General features: G+C 32.6%; 3 protein-coding genes across 3 annotated transcripts; all 3 read right to left on the minus strand.

The window, feature by feature from the left end:
• Window positions 1–7537: 7537 nt before the first annotated feature.
• Window positions 7538–10097, minus strand: LOC119635372. Its single transcript, XM_038030172.1, has 4 exons — window positions 9731–10097; window positions 9452–9679; window positions 8622–9146; window positions 7538–8564 (listed from the first exon to the last, which is right to left on the minus strand). The coding sequence occupies exons 1-4, from the start codon at window positions 10043–10045 to the stop codon at window positions 7557–7559; spliced, it is 2076 nt and encodes a 691-aa protein (XP_037886100.1). The 5' UTR covers window positions 10046–10097; the 3' UTR covers window positions 7538–7556.
• A 513-nt stretch (window positions 10098–10610) lies between these two features.
• LOC119637200 (DNA-directed RNA polymerases I, II, and III subunit RPABC1-like) lies at window positions 10611–12873 on the minus strand. Its single transcript, XM_038033056.1, has one exon. It carries the CDS (start codon window positions 12391–12393, stop codon window positions 11761–11763), a length of 633 nt encoding a protein of 210 aa, XP_037888984.1. The 5' UTR covers window positions 12394–12873; the 3' UTR covers window positions 10611–11760.
• A 432-nt stretch (window positions 12874–13305) lies between these two features.
• LOC119638977 (general odorant-binding protein 28a-like) lies at window positions 13306–15377 on the minus strand. The gene is made up of 3 exons (XM_038036147.1): window positions 15170–15377; window positions 14516–14604; window positions 13306–13641 (listed from the first exon to the last, which is right to left on the minus strand). Exons 1-3 carry the CDS (start codon window positions 15318–15320, stop codon window positions 13429–13431), a joined length of 453 nt encoding a protein of 150 aa, XP_037892075.1. The 5' UTR covers window positions 15321–15377; the 3' UTR covers window positions 13306–13428.
• Between the last annotated feature and the right edge of the window lie 10176 nt (window positions 15378–25553).

The following is a 25553-nucleotide window of genomic DNA, read 5'->3' on the forward strand; positions in this document are numbered from 1 at the left end:
CATACTTTTAATTTTCCTCAAGCGAATAAAACCTTAAACATGCGCAAGATTCCGAGGAGAAGAATGGACTTAATATTTATTTCTTATGTTTGCTTTCCACTGTTTAATCGAAATCAAATCCTCCGCTAAGAACTGCAGCTCCCCCGTAAAAGTATTCAATTCCTATTGAATCCACTGTCGCCCACTCATTATTATGAATATTGTAGCGTTCTACGCTTTTAATAAACTATGAGCAGTGTTTACCGCCCTTTGCGGCTATCATGGCCGAGAAACTATATCTGTTGGACAACATGAGGGGCATAGGTTCCCATTTATTCACTCGTATGTCGAACAGTTTGCAGTCGTCTCTTCTAATGGCAAACAATGTTCGATCATATGAGACAAGTTTGTCCGGATCAGATGTTCCCAGCATCTCATTTAAATTATACCACTTTCCATCTCTCGGGTCAAAGCGACAAAGTGCATTATTGCGATTAGTTACTTGAGTTAGACTGTATATACTATTTTCTGTCACTGTTGCCCGATTGAATCGTTCGCTTGTTCCAGAGATTTGGTAAGGTCGCAGATTACGTTGCCTTTTTCCGTCTTTAGTAATGGGTCGATGGTGTCAACTACAACTGTGTCAAAAGCAGTTGCTGGTGTTGGTGATAGGGTCATAGCAGTTTTTGCATGTGCTGTGATTATAGCCTTCTGGCATAGTGAACATCCTTTGACATGCTGCTTAGCTATTGTTCTTGTCATTTGCGGCCAATAATAGTACCCTCGTATTTTCGACAAGCTACGTGTAATTCCTGTGTGACCGCCTTCTCTATCTCTTGGGTCATTGTGATATTTTTCTAAAATATTTTTGATTACGGACTTATTATTTTCTGTCTATGGAAAAATTTCGAAATATTTTGAAGATACGTAAACATATCACCCTCCGCCCCCCCTCTCCGCAGTAATCTAAAACTAGATATAGTTGAGATTGCGTTTGAAAAGCGACATTTAACCGTACTACGGAGGGATTTTGTTGTATAATCTCAAGAATCTCCTGTTCCCAACAGGCATATCACTTTGAAATCTGCCGGGGTGACTTTTTCATTATCTGTTGCAGAACATTGCGTCTTCACCTGTGTGACCAGTAGTTCTAACTCGGTGCACTCACAGATATCTTCTTTCATTTCCTATTATTTTAAATGTTATTTTTATTATATTATATATATATTATTATAAAACACCGAAAACAATTAAAAAATCGCAGACGAAAAATAAAACACGCACTACTCAGAACACTCAGTCGATGTCGAATGGTATAAAGAGTAACCAGTAAACGTATATCGGATCTATAAAAGACGTAGAATGGACGTACATATGCTATGCAATTCTTCTTTTGATTCACATACTGCGTGAATATTGTATTATTATTGACATTTTGCTAGATATATAAGGAACGCTTTGCTTTGTTCGATTAGTTGGCCAGAAAATGACATCGTCAGGTTGGATATCACAAATAATTCTTATAATCTCCAAAAGGACAACTTAAACTTCTTATCATGCTACACAAGCTGAACAACAGGCTCAGGGACATACTTGGGGATTTATTACATAACAACATAAAAACCATAGCGTGGAACAGCTAACTATATGCTAACGAAATGCACGTAGTACTTTGGTCAATCAAAACTTTGGAGACAAGGAAGGACTGGTTTACCACGGACGATGACTGCTGCAATGGACATAGACACTTATTGAAGCGATTTTAGTTTCTGTCGATGGTTGTCACCTTTTGGTGGAGTAGCGCTGCTCTCATAATTTTTAATATCTTGTTGCCCAATGTTTTAAATTGATTTTGCGATACGGATGCGAAAATCTTCTCGCTTGATGACACTTTGAATTTTGACATTCTTAATATACCGGGTTCTGTTTCAACCCTTTGGAAAAACTGGCCTAAGTCGAGTTTTCCATTGGTATACATTGGTGTCCTTTATTTCGAATTTGGCAATTATTTTCCTCCCTTGTTTCATACAATATTTGCCGGAGTCCAATTTTAATTGCACAAATTTCCTTACGTCATTATTGTTAATGACTTCGTAGACTTTGGGCTCCGTATTCTTATGTTCGCTTATTTGTCGCTTTTTTGCTCAGTTATCTTTCTGCCGCGTTGCAGATCTTGTTACTTGTTTTGTTGTTTATTTCCTTGAGGTCGTTAATTGTTATGCGGGATAGGGCGTCCGCTCCGTCATTATCTTTCCCATGTTTCGTATGTTTCCTTTTTAGTTGTTTTTTATGTAGCACAAGGAAGTTGATGATTTTCACATCCAAATGAATAGATCCAAGCGGTTTAGTATTTCCTGAAAATATTTGTCTGCAGCGCTGTTGTGCGCCGGCGGGGAGTAGTTTGCTCGTAGTTTACATTCAATATTTTTCAATATTTCTTCAAGATATTCTACAAAGATTTGTACATGTCTGGTTATTGTGTCTTCGCTTGTGGGCCTATCGATATTAAGATATTTATACGACTTGTCGAAACGCTCCTTAATGCTTTCCCATTGCTATACTATAGTTGGCCAGTCCATAGTTTGATGTATTAACCTGTGGATGCTGTGGCTGTCTCAACATCGTCCCCTATTGGGAGAGGGTCGGCTTCTTCATGATATATCGGCGTGAAGGATGATTGCCCGTTGCCGGGTTCTGGGATATCGGTTTCTTGCGGGGGAGGGGTCATGTGGCTACTGAACGTTAATTTGGAAAGATTGTATTGGACGTTCAGTGTCTCGTTAGATTAATTTAATTCAACAAACCAAAAAAGAAACTTAACAAAACAAACCCACGTTGATGCGCATCACCGCAGCTGTAAGTTTTTTACAAATTATGAATTTATGAATTTTAAGTTTTTGATTAATAATAAAAAGAAATACAAAAAAATAAGTGTCATTGATTGATCCCATAAGACACTCTTAGACATGTTTTTATAAAGCCTGCAACGCGAGACACAAAAGTTAATCTTGTTCATAAAACAAGTTAGAAAAATCTATAAATTTATTTTTAGGAAAATTATTAAACTAATGAAAATAAATCTGAGGATAAATGGTTGCTTTCGGTTCTACGCAACGTTTTGAGGAGTTCCCTGAAGAAGTGAAGCCATATATCCCGGCGTAAACGATGTCCATTTTATGCAGATACTCTAGGGCTAACACCATCTCGCCGATATAAATTTTCACTATATCCTCCGAAAATTTCGAAATATTTTGAAGATACATAAACATATCATGTTACGCCTTTTACAAGCGGAGGGGAATGATGAGTGCTCTAGATAGGAGCACTTTTTCAAAATTTTTTTCAATTTACTTTATTTAGCAATTTTTGTGAACATAAGAAAATCTCGTTTTCTTTAAAAGTCCACCAATAAGTGGACTGCTTGGGCCAATTTTTTCGTACAATTTTCATACATACATAGAAGAGAACCACGACCACGGTCGGTATTCGGCGAGGTTATATATTCATAACCTTGCATTATTATAATAAAATAGATTCCTAATAAAACCGTGAAATTGTTGTTTAATGAATCTGAGGAATCGCTAACTCTTGATGAACATGGGAGCGCAGCAGAGAGGTAAACAGTCGCACTAGTTATCCTGTTGGTTTTTTTTTTTTATAAAAATGTTCATTTCGAGCTATACAGTTCACGATGAGTAATGTGAAAACCATAAGAAATCTTGTCCAGACTTTGTTGCATTTCGAAGGATAATGGTGGCGGGTAGATTGCTTTAAATCACATCTCCTTTATCTTTACGTTACTTTATAGTTATTTATTTATTTATTTTTGGAATGGTTCGGGTTATGTTTGGAAATTCATTACATTTTAATTGAATATTTTCATAAATTTTTCTTTTTAAGGTTAATTGTAAAATTAATTAATAATAATTTTCTGTTAGAATAATTATCATTTTATTTTTTGTTAAATAAACTAAGTAAGTAAGATAGAATTTGAAAAGAATATAATTAAAGAAAAAATGACTAAAATTATTAAAAAAAAAAAAAAAAAAAAATTACTAAAATTATTTATTTAATTATGATTGAATAATTTAATTTTAAAAATTTGAAATTTTTGAAAATTGTATGTGTTTGAGAAAAAACATTATTTTTGTTTTTTTCAAATTTGATCTTCTATTTAATTAATACGATAATTAATTAATAATTTAAATTTTTTAGTAATTTATAAAATTTTAATATTTATAAATGAAATTTATATTGCTAATAATTGTACGTTATTGTGTATTTAAAATTTACATACATAAATGAATAAAAACTAAAAAGAAATGAAAAGCAATTCATTTTTAGAGAGAAAGAGAGAGAGAGAGAACGGCCAATCCCACCCGATAATAATTTATGACTTGTTAGTTCTTTCTCCTCATGGCTTTGTTTTTACGTGTGTTTGGTTTAGGAGGAATGAAGGCCGGCCTATTCGATATAATAGCAAGTAGCTCCTTGTTATACCCTACACTATAATAATGGTATAAGGATATGTACAACTGTATTATTCCGATTAATTTTCTTGTATTCAACCGCAAATGTTAAGTTATTTTTAATGAAATTCAATACACAGAGGTGTCTTGCTGCAAAGACGAATGCTGTTAAAAATGATTTGGACCACTTTCTCCCATATAAGTTCGTGTTATATCGTACAGCATTTGTGATACAGGCTATGGTAAGTTTGTGCGAACGTATGTAATACGCAGAAGCACGTGACTGCAACAAGCATAGACCCCACCTGTCGGAGCTTAAACTAAGGATATTATTGTAAGAAAATTCGAAATTCTGGTCCCGAAAGTATTCGATCGGAAAAACACAAAAAAAAAAAAAAAAAAACCATTCAAATTGCGTAAGTTAAGATTAAGGCTGAGTTTTTCATTTTATAAATGTACACACGTATACATACATTATAATAATCAGTTTCTCATTGCATCATATTTAAATTAGGAAAATTATGGCACACAGATGCAAAATACATTGCGAGGAATTAGCTATGAAGTAAGAATGAAGTAATTCATGTCTGCGATGTGGAAAACTGCGAGAATATATCAAACACACATTGCTATGCAGAAGATAGAATCGCCTCGTCAAGTGGTGTGGTTTTGGTGTAATGTGAAGAGCACGATCATGGTCTAAATAAATAAAGTTCTGTTCGTTGCATCTTCAAGAGCATATTCCTAATAAGTTAAACCAATTTTCTTTAGAATTTTTTAGTCCTTAATTTTTACATATTCCTTGTATAATTAAAGGTAGATCCTTAATGCTAAGCAATAAATGGTCAATGCATTCGACGATTATTGATATACGCGACAATCAACTTCAAATTTGCCAGGAAGATTGAAAATTCTTGCACGCAGGTTGGTATGAAAAATGGACCAAATCGGTCCAATAACCGCCTATAATACTACGCAAAATGCGAATACCTATCTGTTTTTCAAAAGAATTAAAAAATTGCTTTTTTACTCATTTACTCATCATAAACTCTAGTGCAGATAAGTATACAAAAATTTAAAAATGTTTTCTATCAGCAATGCTCTAAGCATCTCTACCAAAACCGAAAGAATTGACCACGTTTACTCAGTTTTATGTAGAGTGTCACTTTCAATATTTTTTCTTTTTTTTTCAAAACCTTTATAGCGCTCACAAACAAACTTGTCCGTCTGCCCAACGCGTTCGCAAAAAAAAAAAAACGTATTGCGTACAAATTAAAACTTTTGAAAGTAAGCGGCTGCAACGCCTACACGCCTACGCGATAATATCTTTCCTTTTGAAAATAGAAAGAATCAGCCGCGCCCACTCTATATTACAGAGCATGAAAATTTAGTTCTTTTAACTTTTCTTATCATTTTTTAGCATAACGGTGATGGGTATAAAAGATTCTGTCCCGTCCGAGTTGTTTTTCCTTCGTACACATATACTTGCAGGTATACTATAACGTACACTTCACATAAAAACGCACGATTTGTAGGCGTACGATACAGTGTGACCTCAAACTAAAAAACAACTATCAAGAAGAGAAACAGCAAGCAATTAAGCGGCAGCTAATGCAATAGCGCTACATCTGTTAATTTAGGGAAAAAGATCAAAGCTCCTTCAAATTCAAATCGGCATCAATTTTAAAAATAGAATTGTATGTGACCCTTGTATTTAGTCCTCCTTAGTATTACGTAATTTGCTTCAAATATTTTATTTTCAAATATTGAAAAATGTATGTACAGTCAATCTACTAAATTTTATAGCGCTAAATATGCAAGTTTTTATTTTAAAATTCGAATTAATAAAATCTTTAATGTATTTTCGAAAACGGACAGATTACTTTAATTCATTTTTCGTATGATTTGATTGCCGCGCAACTTGTTACTTATTATTTCATTTTTCATGAGTTCATAAGCGTGTTTTTTTTTTTCGAATATTTCTATATTCGCCAACAAAGAGGAATGGTGGTGTATTCAGATTGCTCAGAAAGAAGCTTCAGAAACGTTCAGCATCAAAATCTGAAGCGTTCTAAGAGCCTTCGCTCGTCCACCGGTATAATGCTTGTGGTAAACATAAAATGAAGCCATCAGTTTTAAATTTGGCAAAAACATTGGATATTGGAAAATGGACCAAGTTGGTTAAAGGACACATCTAAGTTGCAATAGAGACACGATAAAAATCTATAAGCATATTTTTTCTGCTTCTTTTTTTTAAAACTATTATTATTGTATGAATCTTATTTAAGATGTTCTTTTATACACACCTCCCATTAACTCTGTCATCGTGCATATAACACGCCGTAGCTTAGGTTCTAAGTTGACTTAGATTCGCCTATCTGCATCTGATGTTTTATAGGAACCTCAAATTTAATTAGAAAATTTAGACTTAGTAATCCTCCATTTTAGATAAACTTTCATAGATTAAACAGAAGAGTGCGACCTGCTTGTAAAAATCAAAGAATTTGGATTTCATTTCGAATCGAAATTGTCAAAAATTGCACAAAGCAGAAAAACAACGCAACACCCTTATTTCAGTACTTGGAGATAGTTTGGATTGTCCCTTTATCACTGATACGAACTGCTCTTTACGAGGTAATAATTGCATTTTTCAAAAATGAATTCAAATATATATGTTACACATCATCATTTTATCAGGAGAACACCATAGTGTTAGCTAATGGCAACTAATGAAATTTCTGAAGAGAAACTCGTGAGCAAGAGAACTCGCGAGAAATAACATACAATGCTTCCGACTAAACATCAGGCAAGATGCAGAGAACAGATTCAGCGCATGTAGTAAATTTTTTTTTATTTTTCGACTTTCTTTGAATGTTTTGTGCCACCAGAGAGACCAAGACCAATATCGTGCTTAAAATTTTCTTACGCGCAGAAAATTTTGACATACAAAGGATTGGAGATTTAAGAGTCGTATAAAAGAATACAAAACAAAAGTATAGCATCTAACTGCATCTCCAACCAGTTGCAGTACTATTATCGCAAGGAAATTAAAATTCATTGGAAGTGGTAAATGTAACTTTTTTTTTTTGTTCGATATATATTTTATTTCTAGGATGGCTCTTGAAGTGTCGTAGTATTTGCGATACTATTAGTTATTGGTAATCTTTCTGGATGTTGGGAGTTCTTTTCGTTTATATTAAGTACTCGCTTTTTCGGCTTTTCACCTAAAACTGCAGCGACTGCCGCTACCGTCGTACCATGATCTTTAATCATGTGCCGAGATAGACCTCTGTAGTGAGCATATGTTTTACTGCATAATTTACATACACTCTTTTCTTTACTATGGACGCTGCGATGTTGAAATAAAAGCTTTGAATTAGTGAATCCTTTGCCGCATTCATTACATATGGAATCACGTGTGTTACTATGCACTTTCAGATGCCAATTCAGTAGTTTTTGCTGCGTAAAACCGTCACCGCACACGTCACAAATGTATTCCTTTTCATATTCGGGATGATTTTGAAAATGCAATTTGAGTTCTTTTTTACATGGGAAGCCTTTCTGGCAGAATTTGCAAACAAACGGAAAGTCCTGAGTATGACGCCTCAAGTGTATAACATATCCCGGCTTTTGAGTAAATTCATATTGACAAACACGACATTTGAACGGTTTACTGCCATCATGTTTAGCCGTGTGAATGCGAAACGTATTAATATGATAAATAATTTTTGGGCAGTGCGAGCATTTAAATGGACCCAAATGCGGCAGCAAGAACGCTATATTGTCATAAAATCGATTACTCGATTTATATATTGGATCCGCAGCTCTTCTACAATCCCGTTGTTGTTGATACTCTATTTGGGATTCTTTTTCCTTTTTTACCATTTTATGTATGAAATCAATTTTGTTCTCAACATCAGTCAACAAATAATTTAAATTTAATTTTTCATTGATTTGTTGGCACATGTTTCTCAGCGCTTCCTGGCGACGCTGTTCAGAATTATAATAAATATCCTGTTCATCCCATAAACAGCTATGAATTTTATAAATTTCTATTAATTTTATAATTTGATCGCTATTCAATTCAGGTTTAGCTAAAAGTTGATCCTCCTCCATCTAGAAAGAATTTTTTTTTTTAATTTTGCTTATGTCTATTTTACTTTCATCATTTACCTCCTGGATGAAGGGTAAAGTAGGTTTAAGAAATTCCATTTTTTCATAAAACCATAACGGTTTATAATCATCTTTATTAATGAACTGCAAACGTATGCGCACCTCACGAATATAACGCACACGCAAATATTTGATAATTCTATCAACATCCTGGATATTCACGACAAGTCCGACTTTTTCCTTCAGTTCATCAGCAATTTTAGTCAAAGCCCTTTCCCTTTTTTTACGACAACGATTTACCAGCTTGGGTGGCCTAGTGCTATCCCATAATTCATCTTGCTGCTCATACGCAGCCAACAAAATCAAAACGTTTTGACGCTTTTCCATAAATTTATCAATGTCAAGTTCAGTCGACTTCGTCTTCTTCGGTAATTTAAATTTTCTATTGTCATTCTCATCAGAACATTCATCAAAATTATCCAAGCTATTTTCATCGTCATTGTATTTACAATAGTTGTGTTTTCGGAAATTGCTGAGCTCACCGTCATATAGTTCATTATCACTCATCGACAAAGAATGTTCAAACTGTTAAATCAAATAAATAAAAAAATAATAATAATAAATACGTAAATAGCTACACAAATAAGTAAAAATAATGAAATGATTATTTAGGAGAACTATTACAGCTTAAGTGGTCAAGTAATTCCGCGAAACATTGGCTATGCAAGCTTTTGTGTGAAAATAGTGATTGTAGAGAGCCTATCAGGGCATTTTTATTATATTAGTATTATGCACGTTTTATAAATTAAATACGTTTCTGCAATCATATATGCTTACAAGTATTATTTATAAGTTAATGACTGCAGTTACTGAATGTCAATGTCGCTTACCCCACAATTTTCAGCCTCATCATTCCTCAAAACAATATCACCCAATCCTATGTAATCCCGACACGCTCTAATTTTTTCTGGTGGTTCTTCTTTCAGTGTCCGATGCTCTGGATATTTTGCTTTTAAACGGACGCTGTGCTCTTCTTTGCTAAAATAAGCCTTCACATTTTCTTGCATTTCTCCAACCAACATTACTTCTGGTTCTTCCAAAGGATCCATGAAAATATTCTAGAAATTTTCAACGAATTAATATTGTATATGTTGCACTCCGAATAATACCTTTTCATCTTCTTCTATGTAACCTTGATTATAACAATTATCAATTATCTTTACATCTTCATCTTTAATCGTGTTACTTTCAGCTATCTCCAATTTAGATCCCGTCATGTGTTCATGATTATGTCCATGCTCTTGCTCAATGTGTCCAATAAATGTTTCAAATTGCAAGCAAATTTCCTGGCATAATAGACATAATAAAGCATAATGCTGATCTTGTTGATGTTTACCAATTATTGTGGGTGATTTGAGTATTTCTCCACATTTTTCATAGTTTTCATATGCACCATCATAATTGGTTAAACTTATGGTCGCCATATTTTAATTCAATTTTGATTATAGTTTTTACAAATTATTTTTCAATAATTGCACGAACATTGAAAAAATTATTTCTAATTCCTATTGACATAAAACAAAAAAAAAAAAAGACAGTTTTTTATATGCCGTCGTTCACAGCATATGTTGTGTTTTAGTTAGTAAATAAAAACGTAATACAGGGTTGTTAAGTTGTTTAGAACATGGAAACCTTTTAATTATTTCAACAATCTCTTTGTGAAGGTTGTAGCTTTCGAGTTTGTTCGATTCCATTATTGTAGTTCTTAATACAATTAGTGCAATACACAAATGAATGCCTTATAGAATTTTCAATTGTAGTCTTGAACTTGGAATTGTAGACTTACAATATTCAAGCTATAAATGACACTCCTTAAATTGTAAATAAGTACCTGCTACAATCTTTAAATTTTGTCACTTATATATATAGAACTCCTTTGTAACTTTTAAATATATATATATATATATATATTATGTATATAAATGTGGAGGTTAGCTCTCGATTTTCATAGATCTCCATTTTGCATATATATTGAAAAGATTATAGTGCCGCGAGCACTTAATCGTTAATTATCATTCGGGTAGGTTAATTTGTCCTTTGGAGAATTAATTTTTAAATTGAGAAATGGATAATGTTTTTGTGGCATATGTTACATAAATTTTGGGGAGGCTTTAACGTTGCGATTGCAAAAACACCATTTCGGCTCCTGCTTTTGGAAAAATTAAAAAAATGATTCGCAGATATCGAAACGGAGGTTTCCGCCTGGAAAGTCTATCCTGCTCAGGGCCACCTTCTGATATTGGTGAGCGTCCTAACGGAAGAAAAACCAAAAGAAGACCTGAAGAGAAAAATCTCCAGTATTAACTCTGTAACCCTGTAATTGCTATTCACAAACAAGCGGCCCCAATTCATTTCTCTAAATATATATATATATAGACTTTGTAACACCTCTAACAAATCTAACACATTTCATAATTTCAATGCGTGTGCGATGGTTACCAAAAGGTTTGGCCTATGCAAGTTATAACTTAATTCCTTTCATCTACGACTTTGTCAATTTAGACATATTCGTAAAGGTAAAGATACAAACTATAAACTTTGCCATAAAGTTTAGATATGAATCTCCTTTGGTTAATCAAAACAGAAGCAATTTATAACCTCCTTACGCAATACGCAAAATTGTGACATTTGTAAACAACGTAAATTCTGAATAAAGTTTAAATTTTTATATATTTATTTAGGTGATGAGTATGTAAGAATTTTTATTTTAGGTTTCATCTATTTACACTAGGGCGAACGTTTATAGTATATGGAAGAATAAATTCTTTAATTTAATTAAGATTGCAAAGTATCCGGACCTAAGGTTTAACGCCGCAAGTTACAGATTAAATATCTGAGCAGTTTGAATCTTTAATAAACTATTAAAGCCTATTTCCAATCTTTTTAGATATACAGGCTAATCTTATTGTCTTACTAATATTGGAATTTAGCTTGAATAGTCGTGCAGATTCATAGTCGGTAAGCAGATCTATAACTTCAGTCCTGAAGTTGTGCACATTCAATTTGTTTTTTTTTTTTTAATCCTTGGTGCTCGACCATCAATCTAAAAAAAGCAACTTGTGCAATCATTTTTATAGATTAATATATTTTACATTATAATAATGTAATCCAAGAAAGATTTAAGATTTCGCTGCATCATTTAGCATACTAAACGATACGATATATAACGTCCAGCTGTCTCTGACAAACGTATAATCTTCACCACTTGGCCTCGTTTTAATCCAAAATATCTGGCCACTGGATCTCCGGCCTGTATACGCATTAGCATATTTTCTTTCAATTTATAACGGGCTAATAATTCCTGCTTTTCCTCTGGAGTCATAACAACATGTTCGGGAACCAATTCATGCTCTGTAATGTTAGTAAGTAATTCCGACTCTAAAAACTGCTCTAATATATACTTCGGTGCCATATCCACAAGGCTTTGTTTAGCGGATGGTGTCATGCCGGCCTGCACAACTACAATGGCACGATGAATGTTCTCTTCCTGCATGCGCGTGCAGTATGTTTTGATGGTTTTAATTCCGATTTTTGGCTCATCCGGAAAGAATACAAACATTTGATCGGTCGGGTCGTCGTTATGAGCAACCAAAACAATTAGATCTGAGCGTGCTGGTCTTTTTTCACTTGGCTTATCACCGAACATTTCTTTGAATTGTTCAAGCGTCTGATCTAACTCATCTTGGGTCACTAAATAACCGCGATCATGACTTAACTGCATAATGGTTTTACGTATTCGCCATAGTTTGTACGTTTCAGCTTCATCGTCCATTTTTTCTCAAATAAATCAATTATGTCGCGTATTCGTATGGATTTTAACTAAATTGTTCTCGAAATCTGCCCATTTCCGAAATTTCTCACTCGTTCTTCAAAAACAACATATGTGTACCATATGGCAAAAGGTATTGTTTACTTGTTCCGTTCCCATTTAAACGAAACAAATCTGCACACTTACCCAATAAGTTAATATAAAACGTCTAAAGGATACATCGCAATGCTTGCGTTATGCGTTGGACCCAGTTACGCTTGCGTGCGTTGCTAAAACAAAATCACATGGTTGGCGTTTGTCGCATAAATGCTTATGAAGAGCCATAAAATTAATTAAGTGAAAATTTTCTTTGAGATATAATTTTCCTAAAGCAAACAACGAAAAAAAAAAACATATTTCTTGCAAGCAGAAGACGATTTCAATTATTCCCAGTAAGTTCACAATATGTTTAATAATATCACATTTTTAATTGATTAATAATTTTTAATATATGGAAACATTTGAGCGATAGAAGGAAATGAATAGTGACGATTTAATTATTTGAATTATGATAATACGAATGATGTGAGAACGTTGGCGCCGTCATGAAGGAAGAAACCGGAAAATAATAAAATTATTGACAAGGAAAATAAATTTAACTATCCTCCAGCATGAGGAAATTGAGCAGAACAACACAATACATATAATGTATAATTTTTGATGTATTGTTAAGAAAATGAGTGAATGATTGTATTAGACGAAGTAGTATACATAGAATTACGTAATGATCACCATTATCCGATCAAGGGATTTTAACTTACTTGTTTTGAAGATGGAAAGTTGAAAACGGTCAAATTAACCTGTAAAGTAGTTCTAGTCTTAATTCAGAGCAGAATGTGTCAATGCAAGTAATGTGATAAAGATAACCCTGCCTGATTTAAGAATATCTTGTTGCATCGGTATTTACGCTTGCAATAAAAATAATTTTATTATTTATTTAAACATTTAAAAGGGAAAAAGTAACAAAACAAAACAAAAAAAAAAAAAACAATGAAGTTATTAAATTTCCAACGTGATACCGTACGTATCGGCTTGCTTTTTGAAACACTCGCTATACTGTTCGGCGACTTCACAAGTATCGCCAACGATATCCAACGCTGAGCACATGTCAATTATTGTACTAGCAATCTTCAGTTTATTCTCATCGGAATTTGTAAATTTCTTTGCATGTTCCAGAGCAACAGATTTCACCAATTTGCCATTAGCATCTAGCTGAAGAAGAAGAAGGAAATGAAGCGTTGTATTTAAATTTTATAATTCAATACAAAATAAGAATCAATGCATTGGAATAAAGCTTGCCCTGAAATATCAAAATATTATTTAACCATAGAACAATACATGGCTTGAAAATCGTATTAATATATATGTGTAAAATATGCGGTAAATGCAATCATTGTGCTCAGCAGCGCTTAAAAATGAATGATCACTTTTCTACCTAACGCCGCTAGAAAAAGCAATAGCCGCAGTTTACAGATTAACTTATTCAGTTAGTTTCAAATGTGATGGAAGGAACGATTTCAACGTCAGTAATATCGTTATATCTTAAATATGTAAGTTTTTATTGCGAAATAATGTGCTGGTGTTGAAAAGAAAATACACTAATAGTATCGATAGACGAAAAATTGGAAATCCTGCGAAAACATTTAGATCGATTTGTCCTCTTTAAAAGGGTAACGTGCGAAATTTAGAATGACGAGCGTAGGGCGGGGAGGATATCGCATTATCCTTCGCAGGCACTGATCATTTCTGAGGTCAATTTAAGTCTTGGCTATAAGAGTAAGTGGGAAGAAGTGCAAATTTTTTTAAAACTTTAAGAGCACATTCTGGTGTTTAGTGACCGCTAGTCATGCACTTTTTTGTTCTTATTTTTCGCAACTTTGCATCAATTTTGCTATTGCGAAGCAATACTTGCAATAATGTCTTATAAAGCAGGGTTGTTAAGTAACTCAAATCACAATCGTCCGCGATATTGCTCAAAATGGGAGTGCATATCATGTCAAGGTCAGGGTCATTGACTTGTAATGGAATTATAATGGAGTCAATGGAAAATTGAATATGAATTGAGATGAGTGTAAGTAAAACTTACCACTTCGTATTTTTTCATTAAACATGCGCGAAGACATTTGCCTTCCTGGCCAGCAGCTTGATGTTTGTGTATCAAATCTTGAATATCCGCTGCAATATATAATCCGCTAATTATATCAGCTTATTCGTGACGCTATTAAAATCTTTTTTCAGATGAACAAGAATGAGAGTTATATTATAGAATATTGCGAGTATGCGGAGTAATGTTGAGCTGAATGGCTCAATATTTGAATAGAGAATAGAGGCACCAGAAACTAAATTTCGATTTGGTCTGCAGTAATCGCCTATCTGCAATTGCGCTCGGGCAATGGCATAAGTTGAAATCGTATACATACGTAAATAAACAATGGGCAGAAAAAATTTGATAATAAACAGGAACAACCCATACGCACACGCCCATAACAACTTATAATGATGGTAAAAATATTTGAGTAAACTCGGAGCGAGAAAATTTGCTTTGTAACGTATATAAGGTTTCGCCCGAAGACGAGAACGTTTTTCTTCTTACTTGTTCGCAAGAGGCTTTGCCTTTCATCCACCGTCACTTTTGATTCGTTTTCACGGATTATATTATTACTTTACAGGGATTATTATTTATTTATTAATTTATTTATTTATTTTTATTTTTTATTTTTTTTTTTTTTGTTATATTAACCTTCTTTGGCTCCTACTTCCTCACGGCACTCATTTGCCAATAGTATAAATTTTGCGATTTCTTCCTGTACATCGAGTTCCGCTTGAACCGAGAAAATACTAACCATTAATACGGTTACGATTAATAATTTGAACATATTTATTTTTCTCATCTAATTTTCATAAAAAATTATTCTATTATATATTAAATCAATTTAGCTAATAAACTAATCATTTGTTGATCGTTCGTTATTTATAGGAAATTTTATGAAAAGAGGAAAAAAATTTATTCCATAATAACTATTGCATATAAAATGATTTATTCAAACAATACAAACCTTTCATCTGTGAAATTATAAGTTACGGCCGCAAACTCTTCAAATTAAGCTAATATAATAATGAAAAAAAAAAAAAAAAAAAGAAGAAAAAAAAAAATAAATAAAGAAACTTCACTAAACACAATCGCATCCAAAAACCTTCAATGCTTCGAATGATTTTTAAATTAATTCAAAAAATTATTGGGAAAAAAATCAAGGTGAACTGGTGTGAGCGATTTCGATTTGAAAACTTACTCGCAAAGCGATATTTTACTTCACTTATAACCGACCAGAAATGCCCTATAAGGTATTTAAAACAAGCAGGTAATGCATGCATAGCGTATTCCAAACCTGAGAAGATTGCGTTTATCGCACAACAAAAAAAATCTCGGAGTTAGTGCACGGAAAGGCGCAAATTTTTAAGTGAAATGTATTGCCTATACCCTCGTAAAACAACAGCTAGATAGACATTTTGTCAAGTTGAAGAATCAAAAGAGACGAATATCAATTTTATTATATATCTTTGGAACCGATTAACCACCACTCCAAACAATGGAATACGCTTCGTATTCGAAATCCCATGTATAAATTCAAGTCCATTTAAGCTGCAAGCATTTTAAGCCTTACGAATGAATCTCTAAATGCAATATACGCAAACTAAATTGACGACGTACGGAGACCGCGAAAATCCAAATAAATCAATTTAGGTAATCTTTTCAGAATGATCCCATATCGGAAATCGCAAAAATATTATCTCCTGTAAATGTTTGCAAATTATTTCCATATTTAGCTGAGATTAAGCTCAGATCGGACTGCACCCATTGCACATATAAGGACCAATCAGACGCAGTTACCGAGCAGCATAGATTAGATATTGTCGCAAACTAACTTAAATTTCACTTATGTATATGTATAGTATGAGCATGCCGGCTGGCACACCTTCATCTAGAAAGCCTAAGACCCCAACATTCAATATAGAAATAAAAATACTTCCGTATAGTAGATCTAGAAGTAATTGTTTATCCATTTTTCTAGGAGATGAGGTTACTCTGCCTGCGATCTTTCCCTTATGAAGATTTATCCATCAATATGAGTTATTGCGCCGAAGTGTATACAAGATAATTTTTGGATTCTTGCGGACAAACTTTCGATCTAAAAAAACACTGAAGACCGGGAATCTTGTCTTTTCTGCTTTGTTGTTACAAGCGCTGTCCAAAGCGCAAATCTATGCGATGCAGGCTAAGGAATAATTAATATCGATGATGCTGCTGAATATCACGCAAACTAAACGGTCAGTATGGACCGCGGCCATCAACTTGCTCATGCAATTGAACCGCAAGGGCAACGCAATATGTTAAAAGGCATTTTATCGTCATCAGTCGCCAGCATGACGACGATAAAATTCATTCACGAAACGTTAACAAAACTAGAAGAGATTAGCTACACTCCTCGCAGTAAGAACGCAACTAAGAACATCATAATCACCATGACCAACCATTAGATACCCAACACCACTTCGCTTAGTATGGTTGTTCTTCACTCGTTTCAATGATAATGCAACAAAAATTACACATTCTCATGCAAGGCCGCACACTGAAGGACGGCCAAGACATCATGTAGGGTGATCGAAACTTAGCAAACTTAATTTACATGCTTAAGATTTTAGTAATTTCTTAGTAATTCTAGATTTATTTAGAGCGGCCTCCTATATAGTTGAGTATAAGTAAAAACCGTACCTGATTCAAATTTTATATCAAATTAATCTTACGAAACGATTTTCGTTCTTAAAAATTTGAAAAAATTGGCATTTTTACGATAAAGAGGTTAATTTTTTATCAAGAGCTTTTTATGAGCCCGCGATCAAGAAAATAGACATACGTTGTCCAAACTTGCTGGCATCGTTAGTTATATCAAATTATTATTGTGCATGAATTCTAATCAAAAAAATTCGCCTTTTTTTATTATGCATAGATAGATACAGTTTGCATAGGAACGGCTCTATGATAGACGATTCAAAAAATTACCCCTTACATCAAGTTAAAACGCCTAAAATACTACTCACTTAGCGTTTTTTTTTCGCGAAATTCTGAAAATTACAATATTTTTTCATATCAAAGCTATCTTATCGAAGGCAGATGTTATATGAGGAGTGAACGAAAAAGTGCACAGATCTGAGCCATTTTCAATTGCGTTTGTCGCTGGGGCCTAAGTACATCAGTGTACCTAATTTCATGGGAATATCTGGAAATACATGGGCAGATATTAGACAGATAGACGGACAGATAAGCTTAGGTATAATAGACAGTGGGTCTATCTCAAGCACCCTTTTGGGGCCTAAATTTAATATACCTTGGTATTACAAATAATGCAGGTTATGAGTAATATGTTTTTGATCGTTATAAACGGACTTAAGTCACTTTCCAAAAGTAATGAAATAACTTTTTCCATTTCCATTCTCCATGTCGGCAATGAGAAGAAATGATTAGTGATTTTTATTTGATAAAATTAAAAAATATTTCACTTTTATTTTCTATTAAAAAATAGTTACATTAGAATTAATGTGTGTGTGTCTTGCGATTAATTTTATTTCTTTTTCTCGAATTTGCGTAGTCGGAGGGGATAGAAAATAATTTATGATATGCACGCGCTATATAGTGTAACAAAATTCAATGAATTGTTGTGTTTGAGCATGCGATCGGTCCACTTTTGTCGTATAGTGAGGTCGAAGCAACGTGCTGGTCCATAGTTTTGTTTCCTCACTCATTGTTTTTGTGTTAAATATTTTATATGACTCAGTTTGGAAACATCTCATCCAACAACAATTTTTAACCAATTTATCCTCTCTCCGTCAGTATTTTCATTATCCATATACCACATTTTATTCTTGCATTGACATCGCTAACAGGATGGCACTTGTAGGTTTGCTAAGGCTAAGGCCACAATTAAACGATAATAAAACATGAAAGCCGCGATTTCTATAAAATTATATTCACCACAACCACATTCAAACTCTCATAATGCAGCCCATCGGATTATATCACATAGGTCTATTACTTCGAGGCATATCACGGGATAAAAGATTTCTTATCCGCCTGAGTGGCCAGAGTAGGCAAGAGTCTCGACCAGCAACTATCAATGGTCGTGGGTTCAAATCTCAAGTGCGGTAGAGTTTTTTAATAAACGGGAAAGCCTTGGATGCTAGTGCTTTAAGACTTTAGTCTTGGAATTTATTCTCTGACTACATTTATAATAATAATAACAATAATAATATTTCTTATGAGCGGGGTAAGTAAGCTTCAGTTCAGAAAACAGATTCAATTTTTAATATTTTTATATCTAAAATTGATCCAGAGCAGCTCTTTAGCAGAGCATTTGCCCGGTAGGGAATTCAGATCGCCTAACGTAGGGGTTATAATGAAACCGTAACCGTTTGTATGGAGAGAAAGTCTGTTTTCTAGTGGGGGTTCAATATAGGGGCTTTCATGAAAAGTAAGCCTTTTTATGGAAATAATGTACAATTTTTGGTAATATTATTATCAAAATGACGAAGTGATGCACTACTACATCTAATGGTTAGCCTTGCTGACTACGATGTTACTTGTTATACCCACTGCTGAAATATAGCGAATATACTCAACTTCTTGTAATTCTTGCAGCATCCAAACAAAAAGTTTCGAGACTTACACAAAATATATGTATATTCTTGGTCTACAGCAAATTCTGAGTCGTTTTAAGCATGTCTGTCCGTCTGGCTGTGTAATGTGTGCTGTAAACATTTTCTCTTGACCGCAAAAATGAAGCTATCGACAGAAAGACTACAAGTTTTTGAACCCATGTTGTTGTTGAAAATGGGCCAAATTAGTCGGAGCAACAAGTCCGCAGTGAGGTGTAAACTGAATGCAAAGCCATCTTTCTAAACAAAAACTTATTTGTGTTTTTTTGCTCATTACTAGCAAATTATGAAAGATAAGTGGATGAAATTTTCCACTGAATGTCACATACTTTACGAAAAACTCTACTATTTATTTATATATTATCGGCCTAAAAATGCGTTTAGTTTAAAAAAAAAATCACGATCTGGTGAATTTATTTATTGTTTGTGTTAATACATTAACACCAGCGATATGGGTATCAAATAAAAGAACTTTGGTCTTAATGGAATGCGACAAGGTAAGTGCGTTAATTCGAAATTAATTATGGTGGACGTTCCGACATCGTAGAAAAATTTTTTCTTAAAAATACTATCCATATGAGTGTCAAATAAAAGGGCTTGGATGGTAGAATATAGGACATCATGCTGTGGTACTTTAAATTTCTTTTAACCATACATTTTAGTGAAGTGAATGGTGAAATATATACATTTTTTCTCACTCATGGGTCGCCAAAGATTTTAATGGCGGTAGGTATGCGAGTTTCGGCCTCACTCGAATATTGTATTCTTATCTTTTTTTTTTTTTTTTTTTTTTTTTTGTTTAGTTATAGGAGAAAAGAAATAATAATATTAAAAATAAAGCTGAGAGTCTATCTTTACATAAATCCTTTTCAGTCGCGACAAAGACGATAAAACTTATCGTGTATAATATCCATGAGACATTGCTACAATTCACTTGCGTTTATTAAAGATTTGACAACCTAGCAAGCAGAGTTTGAATGCACACTCCATTCACTCGTAGCACGAGTTTGCGCTAGTGTATGCAATGCGCGGAAGGACTTGAGATAGAACCTTCTTTTATTATACCCATCATCAACATCACCATTTCAATCACTTTCAATGTGTTCAATTTCCAGCAAGCAACTTTCGATATATTTTGGTGAAAGTTGGTACATTGACGTGTTTTGGCCCAAGTATGAACGTTTTTGAGAATGACTCGAATCGATCCATTTTTTTAGCGCATTTCCCATATAACGTCATATTGTGAAAATTCGTTATATGAATAATTGTAGGGTGTGGTGGGGCAATCAATGGTGCGTCCCGACCCAGTATAGCATGTTTATTTGTTTTTGTATTTTCATATTTTCACACTCTCTCTCTATCTCTCTCTGTCTTCTCTTTAGCCGCAATTCCTTAATGAGAAAAATCATAGAAAAGTCGTTACAAATGCTCGTTTAACCGAATAATTTAATTTTCTATGTTAATCGCACGCTTCATGGCGATCAAGATGGCGTAAATTTCGCACCCGATCGCGAACTTAATCGCAAAGGTCAAACATGGGATGACCGTGCTACTGATAACAAAAAAAAAAAAAGAAAAAATTAATGAAAATGATGAAAAAGATGAATAATTGTGTTTACGATTGAGAAAATGTTTCATTTGTCGAGTCATTTAAAGACTCGACACAATTACGGTTGGTATACGCATTGTTTGCGCATGTTTGTGTATTTTTTGTATGCACATATATAGGTAGCGAACAGAAATTTTATATAAGCTTCTCATTTTAAGAAAATGGAAACAAGAAAATCGTATAAATTATGTTCTAATGCCTAAAGAAAACAGTTTAGTGATTTCTTGCGTTCTATTGTCATTTTTATTGTTATTACATTGAATTCGGTCAATGCCAAGCAAGATCTTTTTTAACTTACGCATATTAGAATTGGTAGTGAAAACTTGGGCCTTCAGTTCGGTCGCAAGTCATAAATTCGTGCAATTCATAATTTAATGAGTGGGAACACATTGATGAGCTTGGTATTTATACCCATCTCCGAAGGATAAGGAATGGTAGGAAGCTCAGAAGGAAGCTTCGGAGATCTTACAACGTATATATATATATTTATAATCAGCATCAAATTCTGTATTGATTTAAGCATGTCCGTCTGTCCTCTTGTCCGGTTGTCCGTTTGTATAATGTCTCTGCTGACTAGAAAAAATCTAAACTTATAAATTCTTTTACAAATTTATGGGCAATATCTTGAATTTTGCCTGCTCCACTCCTAATCCAAATTTAGGGTCATATCACTATTCTAGTCTAGTTATTATACTTCGTCACTTAGAAATTAGGATATGTTATTATCACGTGAAGATTTATGTTTCGTAGGAATGTTCACATGGCATGACATTTTCAATAAATGTTTGTTCGATAAATATTAAAAATTATAGCGAAAATAAGTGGTGTAGGGTAACTAATAATCGGCCATGCCTAACTATAACACTTACTTGTTTATGGCGAAGATAGATGAACAAATTATATTAAGCGAGTAAGAGTATTTAAGAGGCCTTGTCCGTTCACATTATGTTAAATGATAATGTTGCACCTTGAATACGAGGGACTTGGAGAACATCGAAATTAAATAATTTTTAAACACAAATAAAATAAAATTTTATTTATAAATATATTATTTTCATATAAATTTTGTTGATTAAACAACAGTCTAGTAAATATATATATATATACCTATATATATATATAAATATATATATATATATATATATATATATATATATATATGTATACATATATATACTCTATATTTATATTCATATTGTTTGTATGTATTTTATGTATGCATTATATGGTGTATACATGTTTGCGTTTTTAAATTTTGTTTTATATTCTAAAAATGATTTAATATATAATAGTAAGTGTGATAAACGCAGCAAAGCAAAGAAATATATTTTAATAAAATGATTATTACAAATATTTATGAATAAATTAAAATTAAAAAAAAAGGGGGAAAAAAATCGTTATCCAGAATATTTTTCTGAATAAACATAAAAACTATGTATACGCCTTAGTATTAAATGAATATCATGTATTTTTGCAGTTGTATTAAATTACTTATATTATTATTATTATTATTATTATTATTATTATTACAATTTATAAATAAAAATGCTTAATATAATGAAATAAAAACAAAAAGAAAAAAAAATGACAAAATTAGTTATGTAGACAAACAACATTTGAAAGAATTCTTTTTTCTTAATGAAAAATATTAATAGTAAAAATTTTTCATTAAATGATTAACGCGTACTTTTGCATATATGTAGTAAGTAATAATATTTTAATTTATTATTAATAGTAATTTAACAAAAAAAAAAAATAAAAATAAAAAATAAAAAAAATAAAAAATATATATATATAATTTCTTTCCCTAAAATATACAGGAAATTAATAATAAAATAATCGGTTTTAATATGTTTTTGTGTAAGTATATACGTGTGTGTGTGTGTGTGTGTGTGTGTACATATACATACATAATGTCCTATTAGTTTATTCAAAAAAAAAAAAAAAAAAAAAAAAAAAAAAAAAAAATATTAATGAATATACTATGGAGACTGGCTTTCTGCTATCATCTGTATGCTTCCTTGCTTAATTTATCATTATTTAGTTAAAATATATATTATATATATATATATATATAAAAATTTTTGCTTTTGTTACTCTACGACACAAAAATCAAATTTGGATTTTTTTTTTTACTCTGTCTTTACGAAAACTGACATGCTAGGACAATGCTTATAGATAGATCGAGATAAGATTGAGGATTTTCACAATAAAAAAAAAAAAAAAAAAAAAAAAAGGTATATATAAATAACTTGTCAACATTAAGATCAATTATTTCAAGCGAGGGGGGAAAAACATAACCGGCAAATTGTATTAATTTATATGATATATAATTTCGATAAATATTGAAATGCCCTAAAAGCTTTTAGCTTTCTTCCTCTTCCGTTCTGTGTAAGTATATCACAGTATCTACTACGGGGAACGGTATACCAAATTTGCAAAAATTCCTTGCAAATGCTACAACGTATCTAGTTATTGTATATATTTAGTCATCATGCACATATGTGCGTCCGTCTCGCCCAATCACGGGTACAATCTGCAAATATTATCTAGCAAAACAAACTTGTCTTGTCGCTCTCGATTATTAGGACCGCCTTATTGAAGCATATAATTCCATCTATGGATTTTGTTAATTTGTAGCCTTAAAATCGGACGTTTAAGTTTGATCTTGGGAAAGCTATTTTATTGACTCGAATTATAATCTCAAACATGATGAAATGTCTATGTCCGCAATTAAGCATAACAAAGTATTGTTTAATCATTTTTTGCTACTATTTTCTGACAGAGAGACTTCAGACGTCAGAGAAGGCGGACCATCGGGTTTAATCTTTCGTCTATCAAGTGGATATATATATATATATATATATATATATATAAATAATTTATCCAGTTTGTATCCGATATTTTTAATACAAATTCGATTTTTCGAGAAATATATACAAACACTTATTTTTGTTGATTTCTCCGGATTTCACTAGAAATTGCAAAAAAAAAAAAATTATTTCTCTTCCCATGCAATCTTATGTTAGTTAATTGAAATTTTTTTAGTTGTTTATAAATGTATGTAAGGCAGTATAAGGCTTTTTTTTGCAAAAGTTATTTTCATTTTCTTATCTTTGATGCGATAAATTTTTTCTGTCATATAAAAAAATGCCAGTTTATGCAATAACTGTAAAATCAGAAAATAAGAGATATGTTATAACATTATATAGCCAATCAGGTCTGTTAATAATCGTGGTCGGCTTTTCTCTTAGCATATACATGCAAATCTATCGCAAGTTTATCGCCCGCTATTGCCAATATAACATTGCACGGCGTCGAATTTATATAACGCATAAGAAGTAGATATACCCTACACGATAATAAAAGTTTAAACACCCGAACTAAATGGCAATTATGCAAAACCCTTTAAATTGACCTGCTTATAGGCAAAGCTATGCCTTCAAGTTTGAATTGAATTTTTAATTTAACCTGACCTTAGTGAATGTAAAGCATAGCCGATTAAGTTACATAAGTTGCATCATTCAAATTGTTTAAATAATGAATAAATAAGATTTTATGAACTTTGGTTGATTTAAAAAAAAAAAAAAAAAAAAAATTAAATTAAAACTATATATCTTTGCAAAGAGATATTTGACTCCAGAATTCCCTATTAGGATATCTACTTTCGCTTCGACTTCAAGCAGAACGATAATGAAGAAAGTTGTTTATAATAATAAGCTTATAAAGTGCTCGGAAATTTTCGTGCTTAGCAGCACGAGTTACAAATATTTGACAAATTTCCTATGATCTTTCGGATTTTTCTTCGCCATAGAAAACAAGCCAAGTCTTATACTATATTAGCGAATTTTGTAGAATTGAGAAGAACATAAATAAAAGCACTATAATGGTTTAATATGCCTGCCATTAAATACCATATCCTACAACCAGCCTACAACCGATATTTAATTGTTAACAAATGTAACTGTCTTTTTGACATGAAACTTTATATGGGCAGCGATAGGAAAAGTGTTCTGATCCCAAGTGTTTTTAATAGCATTCGTCATTTTGTTGAGCCAAATTTCAAGAATATATATTGTATATATATTAAAAAAAAAATGGACAGACATACAGACAGACATGCTTAGATCAAGTCAGAAAATAGTTTTGAGGTGATCGATATAATAAAGAGTGGGTCTGTCTAAAATCCGTCTAGGTGTTGCATATATTCACACAAATCGTTACACCATACACATGTGAAACATGAACAAAAATGCAAATCAGTTAGTGCTTGATTTAGTACAAATCTGTGAATTAGTTCTAGGGCGCTCTCTACATAAGTGGTTCATAAGTTGTTCTTGTGAATTTTGACTATCGATAGAAAAAGAACTTGAATAGGAAATTTTCCGTTTTCTCTAAATGAATAAAAAAAATAAAAAATAAAAACATACACATATATGATGGTCTATGATTAAAAGGGCCACTTAAGGTTACAAAGGCAACATATTAAAATGTCTTAGGGATCTGTTCGTGACACTTCTAGTTCCTACTGATTGTAATTGCGCACTGAAACAGTTATATTTCGTTTTTGAAATTAAATTTTACTTCGTTCCCTTCTCCTATTTGCTGCTTCTGTGGCACCTTCCATTTCCTTCCAAAAAAAAAAAAAAAAAAAAAAAAAAAAAAAAAAATTCAAGAAAGAAACTATTGAAGGTTTTTAGATGATTCGAGTGAAACATTAGCATCATCGAGCAACTCCATGTACTTTTCGTTCATTTTTTTATATTAGGCCGGGTGCTTCTGGCAACTACCCTCGCATTTTTCCGGA

The sequence above is a fragment of the Glossina fuscipes genome, unplaced genomic scaffold (genome assembly GCF_014805625.2).
Source record: "Glossina fuscipes isolate IAEA_lab_2018 unplaced genomic scaffold, Yale_Gfus_2 0, whole genome shotgun sequence".
Taxonomy (NCBI): domain Eukaryota; kingdom Metazoa; phylum Arthropoda; class Insecta; order Diptera; family Glossinidae; genus Glossina; species Glossina fuscipes.